A 9,200-nucleotide genomic window follows, 5' to 3' on the forward strand; every position below is an offset into this window, starting at 1 on the left:
GCGGAGCCGCGGGGAGCGGAGCGGAGCGCGGGGCTCGGCGCTGCCCGGCCGGCCGAGCATGCACTGAGCGAGCGGCCCCGGGCTCGGAGCCGCCCCGCTGCATGCTGTGGGGAGACACGGTCGCGATAATAAATGATAGAGGATACAATGACTTTGCTGTCTCTGCTGGGTCGGATCATGCGTTACTTCTTGCTCAGACCGGAGACCCTGTTCTTGCTGTGCATCAGCCTGGCCCTGTGGAGTTATTTCTTCCACACGGATGAGGTGAAAACCATTGTTAAGTCCAGCAGGGATGCGGTGAAGATGGTGAAGGGCAAGGTGGCCGAGATCATGCAGAATGACAGGCTCGGGGGTTTAGACGTGCTGGACGCTGAGTTCTCCAAGACCTGGGAGTTCAAGAGCCACAACGTGGCTGTCTACTCCATCCAAGGCCGGAGGGATCACATGGAGGACAGGTTCGAAGTAATCACTGACCTGGTGAACAAGACTCACCCCTCCATCTTCGGGATATTTGATGGGCACGGAGGAGAGGCAAGTGCTCAGCTGGAAAAAAAAATAAAAATAATAATACAACAGCACCAAAAAAAAATAAGGGGGTGCGGGAGGGAGGATGGTCCGGGGCAAGGCGTGGATGTGCTCTCACCCACCAGGTTTGTGTGGTTATCTTGCACATTGTGGGGAGGGGGATTTGTGTGCTTTTGGGAGGGGGTGGATGTCTCTAAAAAAAGGGCTGTGTAATCCTCCCTCCCCTTTACCCCTCGTTACCCCTTCCGCCCTCAGCACGGCATAAATGTGTCTGTACCCCCCTCGCCCTTTGCAGTAGTGAAGGTTTAATTGAAGGAAAAGCTGCTGGAGGTGGCTCTGACGTGCGTGGAATAACGATGATGAGCACAAACTCCCCGGAGTCATCTTTTGTTACAGCCAAGTGTGGTGTGATGTGATTTTGGCAGCGGGCTGGCTTCTCCCCCGGCCAGAGCCCGGCTCACGGGCAGAGGTTAAACAGGAGCGCTGCTGAAGGAGCCTCAAGTGTGTAAAATGTGCTTTCAGCAATTCCAGTGAGCGAGCCGAGCATCGCGTTTGGGAATTGTGCGGAGTCGATGTCATGACGAGCGCGCTGTCCCTTCCCCGGTGGAAAGCCAAGGCCGGCTGGCTTTGTGGCACTCGGGTTTTGGGGCAGCCTGGGCTCCTCCAGCCTGGGCTGGCTGATGGTTCCAACTCGCCGGGATGTTCCGTGGATTGCGGATGACAAATGTTGGAGCTGCAGCTTCCTCTGCCTTTAGGATGTGGTGCTGCCACGCAGCTTTTGGTGTGGCACAAGGCACGCGTTTCATAACTGGGGAAAAGGACGGGGAATTTGTCCTTGGGTGGCAAATCGGCCCCCGCAGGGTTTTGGCTGGGTGCGAGAGAACCTGATGGGATGATGGAGAGAAATGTTGGGGATTTGCTCTGTGAGAGGCTGGGGGTCCCTCCGGCTGCTCCCCCAGATCCAAGAGTCAAAATCCTTCCTAGCAAAGCTCTGGCAGTGCCCAGACATTTGTGGGGTGGAAGCTGCTGCCCTGCTAAACCTGGAAGAGCTGTCTGGAAAATCCAGGCCGTGGGCTCAGGATTGGGAAACATCTGCCAGCATTGGGAAGGGACTCGGGCTCTCCTCACGGTGTTTTGTCCCGTTTAAATGAACGCAAACTCTTGGGATATTGAGATTTGTCGGCTTCTTGAAAATGCTGGTGGTGCCTGAGTCCTGTTTTGGGGTTTTTGTCTGGTTTCAGTCGGGGCACAGCTGTGCCAGCTCCTCCTGGCATCCTCGGGCCAGTTCGGTGTCCCTGGGCGTTGGAGGAACACAGGTGGAAATGTCAGTGTGTCCCAAAGCGGTTCCCAGCTTTTCCTGGAGGACCTGAGCAGTTCACTGGGGCCATCTGGGGCTCTTTGTCCCCAGGAAGGTGCCTTTGTGTAAACCGAGTTTCCTTGCGGGAACCGAGCAGCCCAAACAACTGGGGAAGTATCTGAGTGGTGTTTTTAAACAGAGCATTCCGAGCTTGTGGGATCCAGTGTGAAAGGGGGATCTGATTTCTTTCATTAATTTTGTAGCTTGCCCTGCACGAGGCTGCAAGCTGAGGGTATTAAATAACCCCCAGCCAACGCAGGGAACGGGGGCATTTAGCTGATGTACCCCGCAGATATTGCCTGCTTTGTTGTGCATCCTGAAATTCCATCCATGGGATGCATTCATGTTGGATCCGTGGAAAACTCGTTGGCCTTTTGTGTTCTGCTTCCTCAGAACTTGCTCTGGCGGATTCAGTGGCAAAGTACAGGGAGGTTTTTAATTCTGAAAGGTTCAGCAGAACTCTCCACAAATCTTTCTAAATTTAGTGCTTTATGAATGTATCCGTCTGGCATCTGTTATTCATAATGGAATCCCAAGTGTTCTTCGTGGCCTTTACTCCTGCAAAAATAAGTTGAGGACCTAATTAGTTTCAAGCTTTAAGTTTTTGGTAAAACTGTTCGGAATAGCATGAACTGTGTGGTGTGCATACAGCAAAAAAAGAAATAATGAAGAAAAGGTTTTATTCTAAGGGGGTTTTGTAATTTTGAGTAGAAAATGAGGGACGAGAAATAAAAATTCACGTTCTTATTTAATCCCTACATTTTAAGTCTCTATTTGAATGGAGGGGGTTTATATGTCTTAATTTATTTTACTTTTTTATAAAACCTAAAATACTCTGTGAAACACCTTATCTACTCACGTAGCAAAACCCTGGTGAAGGTTAAATTTTCCTTATGGGCTCCCATTACATTTCTTTATGTGTATTTAAAGAATAAAGAACAGCTGATCCCTGGGGTTACGTGTGAAACAAACTGCTCTATATGGGGAAAAATTTGTTTTTCCAAACAGCCAATAGCAGAAATGAGATGCCAGATGATTTATTTCCAGCTATATGCCAGGAGCCTGTCTCCATTAATTACTTCCTGCCATGTCCCATTGAAGTGGAAGGATGGAGGAGCATGATTCAAGCAGCTTCAATTACTGTGCACTGCTAATTTATGAAGATTTCTGAGTTCTGCTTTCATGTCGCCAACATTTTACATAAATTCTGCTTTTCCCTTATGTCATTTCCTCTTCCAGCTTCCAGTTTTAGCCCAGATAGGTTGGCAGCCTTTGCTTTGGATTTTGTGGGTGGCTTGAGGAGAAAGGAGTAAGCAAAAATAATTATTCATGCTCTGGTTTGCTGCAGTAACTTCTGAAAAGCAAGAATGTTTCAGAGAGAAAATTGGATGTGGGGTGTGTAGTGCATTCTTTTAATAAATGTTAGTTTCTTGGAGATATAATGATAATGATAATTATGATAATAATAATAATGCAGAGAAGGTAGAGGTGAAAGAAGTAGATTTAGAAGGAACAAAGAAAAGTTGCTGCCTGTTATCTCACTGAATGACTTTGGCCAAAGGACCACCCTGCAAGGTGATTGAACTTGGAAAACAAAAAATTTCAGTTCTGTCATCATCAGCTTCTTTTTAAGATGCAAAAATGGCTTGAGTGCTTCTTTTTTTTCCTTGCCCTTTTTCCTTTATTTATGGATTTTGGGGCTGTCCAGGCTGGAAGATGGAGCAGTATCAAACTCCACAAACGACCAAATAACAAACGATGAGCTGGGAAGCTGAGCAGAGGAAAGGCTGGTTGCTTAATGAGAATGATTTCCCTATTTTAACTACCATTTACTCTCAAATATTTAAGGTTTAAGCACGCAGTTTAATGAGATCTCAGCATTAGACAAGGGCAAAGTAGCTCAGCTCCCATCTGCAGTTTTATAGTTATGGCTCTGCTGTAAATCACCCAGGTTTTTTCCTAACCCTGTGGGGTGAAGGTTTTAAAAATAATTATGGTAATAGATAGTAGCTTCCCCTGCCTGGGCTTGTTTGCAGTCCTAAACGGATGTGGGAAATTAAGGCTCGGTAACAGTCTCATAAAAAATGTCTCTTTTTATTTCCCTCCACCTCCTGAACGGGGATGTGGCAGGACTTGTCCCTCATGATGTGTAGTTGTGGGCAAGAGGTTTATTTTGCACGGAATAATTGGGTTCTGGAGCTGCTGAGCCAATGTTTTAGGATGTAAAATGCACCTTTTTATTCTTATTTTTTATTCCCAGTGTAGGGAAAGGCCGGGGAGCTGGAATGGGGAAGGAGGGAACGGTGGGGTTCAGGACCTTGAAATCAGCAGCACCGAGTGCTGGCAGAAGTCTCTGCTTATTGATGAACTTAGAAAGACACAAAAAAATATTAAAAAAAGGGAAATGTCAGTAGATAATGGTGGAGAGTCCTGAGGAGCCTGGTGTGGGGTCTGGAAATGGGAATGCTGAGGTGAGGCCTGGGGGAGAGGACACTGTGCCAGCTGTGGTTAAACAAACCTGCTGTGCATTCAAATCCAGCAGCACAAGGTGTTTGTGCTGTGCTGAAAGAAGAGAAAACTGGCAATTTTACAATTTTAGTGCATTTTTGGTTTGTTTGGTTTTTTTTTTTAATCTGCTAATTCTAATTCCAGTCCCATCCCTGTGATACTGAACTACTTAAGTGATCTCAGCAATGAAAATTTATCTATCGGGCTTTTGAGTCAAGGCCGTTCAGGATTAATGGCTTGGGATTTTATAAAAGGTAGGAATAAATCAAACAACAGCTTGGGAGTTTCTCTGGTTGTTCCAGCCCAGTTGTAAGGTGAGGTCCTTGAGGGTTTGCAGTTTTTAAAGAGAAACTGCTGGCTCAGTTTTCCTTTTATAGGAATTTCCTTTGGTTTCTAATCTAAAATCCCCTGCAATGTGCCCAAATGTTTGAATAAATATTTGTATAGGTGAGGTCATGTTGATAGGCAAGTCCCAGATCTGTTTATGAATTCCCCTCCAGTGGCCTAAAATACAAGTCCAAAATGATCTACAGGAACTTTCCTGTCATTTTGTTTAGTTTATCTAAGTTCCATTCTTGCATGTCACGCTCCAGGATTATGATTTTTACCCTACAACACCCTGCTGATTCGATTTAGGGTTAAACTCTACGCTTATTTGCTGTACAAAAATTGATTAAAATGCTGTAAAAAGCTGTAATTGGAAGGAGGAACTTTAATTGCTGCCATTCAGGGGCTGTATCATTGGGTGTAGGATTGAGCCTTTTTTTCAATTTTGATAAAAATCAAGAAGTCAATTAATTTTTAATGTGTTTTGCCAGCTTTGTTTTAATCGGTGTTTCCCTGTCTGGGCTCTCAGGCTGCTGACAGATTGCCACTGGTTTAATGAAATCACTTTTGATTATTAGATGCTTTCAGATTATGAAGGTCATTGAAGTTTTCCCCCTGAACTTGAGGAACTCAAGACTCCTCCACAGGATGTGTTTGTGTTGGGAATTTCTGTGGATGAGGAGGAAACAATCTTGGAGCAATGGGATTTTAATCATTCCCGTTCCACAGCTCAGGAGTTTGGATATTTTTGTGTTTAATAACATGAGAGAAAAAAAAAAATTCATGCCCTCTGTCATGTGGGTTAATTAAACCAGCAGATTGCTCTGCCTCCAAATCGTGCTTCCAGGATTTCTCCTCCCTCCCTTTTTGCTGGGAACCCAAATATTTACGGTGTAAATTGTGCCTTAAAACTGCGATTTGGCTTCTGGCGATTTCACTCCTGAAACAATCTCTTGGCACGTGGTTGCTGTGTTTTTGCTGGTGGCTGCAGTTTCCTGCAGCAGTTTTGGCACTGTGGAGATGTCCCGTGCTCGTGGCAGGATTCCCATGCGCTGGATCTGGCATTTCTAAATTTTCTTCTTCTTCTTCTTCTTCTTCTTCTTCTTCTTCTTCTCAGGACTTTTAGCCCTGTCCCTTTTCATCTGGGGTTTTGTGTCTTCCTCAGCACACAGGTATTGGCTGCACTAAAGTGAAATTCCACCTTTCCACAGCCTCAGGAGCCTTTGGATCTGCTCAGAAATGAGCTGGATTGTGCTGTGGGATCAGCCAGGTTTTGGGATCCATCCCTGGAAGTGAGCAAAGCCAGGTTGGACAGGGTTTGGAGCATCCTGCTCTAGTGAGAGGTGTCCCTGCCCATGGGAAGAGATGGGATTTAAGGTCCCTTGCATCCCAAACATTCCAGGAAAGGCAATCCAGAGGTACTTGGCACTAATTTCTCTTCAGTCTCGAGGTTCAGGTCTTACTCTTCCCTCAGAGCACAGAAACACTGACAGATCTGGGAAAAGGAACAAAATGCTCGTGTGCTCCTCCTGCTTTCAATCTCTGCCCTTGCAAGGAGACTTCCCAAACCTAATTTAAGGGCAGCAGCTGCTCTAATTATGCACAGAATGTCACACGCCTCTCGCTCTAATTTTTCACTGCAATATTTGGTAAATTCTCGAAGTTTCAGGAGAGTCACCCCCCTTTGTGCCCTCCTGTACCCCCTGTGCCCCACACACACTCCTCACCCCCATGCCTCATCCCTGCTGGTCCTGTCCCCACACTTTTGTCCCTCATCCCACAAACCCTCAGGGAATGCTGTGTCCCAAGAAGCTGTTCCCATTCCAGCTCTCCTGGGATGGATGTGTGCTTTAAATCAGAGTTTGGAACTCCACGTTGTTCCCTCTGGCCGCTCCTTTTGCTGCTCAGCTCCTCCAGCAGTGGCTCTGTCACCAGATCCCAGCCCAGCTGGCCAAACCAGTTCCTCTGGCTCAATCCCAGCCCAGGAGTTCTCCCATGCAGGAGAAGGTCATCAACATTTAATGACCCTTTTTCTTTATGAGCCTGTAGACTTCCACTTTGCCCAGAAGGTCATGAGACAGCAAAGGCTGCAGATAAAGCAATCCAAAAAGGAAATTTTCATCCTGACAATTCCATGTTGGATCTCTAGGCTGTTGTAATTTGCGTGTAAAATCAGGAGTTGTAACGAGTTGCAGGTTTTTATTTTGTTTTCCCCTTTTGGGCTGTTTTATGTGCTTTTATTCTTGTTTTTTAGCTGGTGTTTAACACTTCAGCTGGTGGTTTTATTAAAGCAGTTTAAAGCTCGTGCCAAAAGTAGGTTTCATTTGAAAGCAGCATGGCTTTGAAAAAATGCAAATTTCATTACAGTTTATGAGAGAAAAAAGGTTTGCAGGCAGCAGAACACTGACAAATACTCAGGGTAAGTGAGACTGGTGAGAATGGTAAATTTCAGTTGGAATAATTGCTCATTTATGCCATGAAATTGATGTTTATGTGGCAAATACAGCTTGGACCAGATCAGGCCTGATCCAGGAAGGATCAAGGGAAATATTCTGGTCCTGCTAAAAGCCAGAAAGAACAGAAAGTCCTTGTTAAGAGCAGGCTCTCAGGTCTGGAGTGGTTTGCCATCAAATAATGTGCATGGAGCAGAAATCCACCTTTCTGTCTACTCGTGTGGAAAAGCCATCCCAGAAAAGCAGCAGGTGGTGGATAATAATACACTGAGCTGGGCAAAGGGCAGGAGGGATGAGCAGAGGGGAGAAGAGGAAGGAGGGATGAGAAAAGGGGACAAAAGGAAGGAGGAATGGGGGATGAGCAAAGTGGAAGGAGGGGAAGAAGGGATGAGCAAAGTGGAGAAGAGGAATGAGGGATGAGAAAAGGGGACAAAGGAAAGGAGGAATGAGGGATGAGCAGAGGGGAGAAGAGGAAGGAAGAATGAGAAAAGGGGACAAAAGGAAGGAGGAACGAGCAAAGTGGAGAAGAGGAAGGAGGGAAGAAGGGATGAGCAAAGTGGAGAAGAGGAATGAGGGATGAGCAGAGTGGAGAAGAGGAAGGAGGAATGAGAAAAGGGGACAAAAGGAAGGAGGAATGAGCAAAGGGAACAAAGGGAAGGAGGAATGAGGGATGAGCACAGTGGAAGGAAGGAGGGGAAGAAGGGATGAGCAAAGTGGAGAAGAGGAAGGAGGGATGAGCAAAGGGGACAAAGGGAGGGAGGAAGGAACGTCATTCTTTGGGTCAGGGCTGTCACCAAGCCCTGAGAGCAGCGTGGCAGCACAAAGGATTGTCCTGCTGCTCCTACAAACTGATTGTGATGCTGAGACATCGCCTGCTCTCATCATCTGTGACCTTGTCTGCTCCCCAGCTGCGGGAGCAGCTGACATCTCCAGCCACACAATCAAAGGACGTGTTTTCACTGCTAAGCCACATCACAATTAGCCACGGCTCCTCGTGTGGGCAAACCTCAAAGTTCCCCCAGAGAAATGAGCACTTATTTGCATTTACTTTCAGCGCCAAAATGTTATCCCTTGCAAATTTGCTCATTGTCATAAGTGTTGATAAAGCCTTTTTTTTATTTTTTTTTTCCCCTCCAAATCCCCTTCAGGGGTAAACATTTGATTTTATTAAGTTCTGTTATAATAGCTGAAGCTGTCATACAGCACTGCTTTCAATCAGTGTGCTTTTTAACGTAATAAATCTCTTTACTTTTTCATTCTCTTCTCGACAGAAAACTGCTGGAGGGTGTGAAACATTTCTTCTGAGGGAAAGCGCGTGGCCCATAATACAGCTCTGTGCTGTGCCACTTCTTTAAACTTCATTTTAAATGGGAATGTGATTTATTTCCAGGTAATCTGTGCATGGGCTGCATTTTCCCTGGAATGTATGCTCCCTCCAAACAAACACTGAGGTATTGAAATATCTGATTGTGCTTGGCATGAAATAAAATCTCTGTCCAAGGCTGTGTGCTTCAGGGATGAAGTGTGGGAGTAGGAGGATGGGGAGAAGGAAACATGTTTGTCTCTTTAGTGTTCTGATGTTTATAGCCCAGAGCTTTCAATTCCTGCTTTGTAATGTGAATGGATCTTTTCTGATTTTTCTAGCTTTATTTTTTATTACTCAAGTGGTCTTGGAGATGTCTAGGACATTATGTAGGATGTAGAAGGTGCTTTTCGTGATGGTTTTTTTCTTAAAAAGTGCCATACATGTGATGTGGTTCCTGTGGTTTTATTTCTGCTGGGAAGCAGGGAAGTTGAACAAGAGTCTGGATAATCCTACTAAACAAAACTAGTTTTTCATTGGATATTTATTCCTAATTATCTGAAGTTTGGCCCTTTATTGGTGTGGAAGGAAAGGGGAATCACAGAGGGAGAAGCTCACAGTTCCCAAGGAGGAGAGAAGCAGGGATTGGGAAGGCACCAATCCCATCTCTCCAGAGTGGAGTTAACTCAGGGATGTGGGAGATGCCAAATTGGTGGAATCCATCCAA

The 9,200-nt window shown here is 45.8% G+C and overlaps 1 protein-coding gene across 1 annotated transcript in view; it reads left to right on the forward strand.

Moving 5' to 3' along the window:
- The first annotated feature begins 6 nt into the window (after positions 1 to 6).
- Positions 7 to 9,200, forward strand: part of PPM1L (protein phosphatase, Mg2+/Mn2+ dependent 1L) — a 60,117-nt gene continuing 50,923 nt past the window's right edge. The window contains exon 1 of the mRNA XM_015637336.2: positions 7 to 535. Within this exon, the coding sequence (XP_015492822.1) occupies positions 133 to 535 (403 nt within the window). The 5' untranslated portion in view covers positions 7 to 132. The remainder of the gene's footprint in view (positions 536 to 9,200) is intronic.

This window comes from Parus major, chromosome 9 (genome assembly GCF_001522545.3).
Source record: "Parus major isolate Abel chromosome 9, Parus_major1.1, whole genome shotgun sequence".
Lineage (NCBI taxonomy): Eukaryota > Metazoa > Chordata > Aves > Passeriformes > Paridae > Parus > Parus major.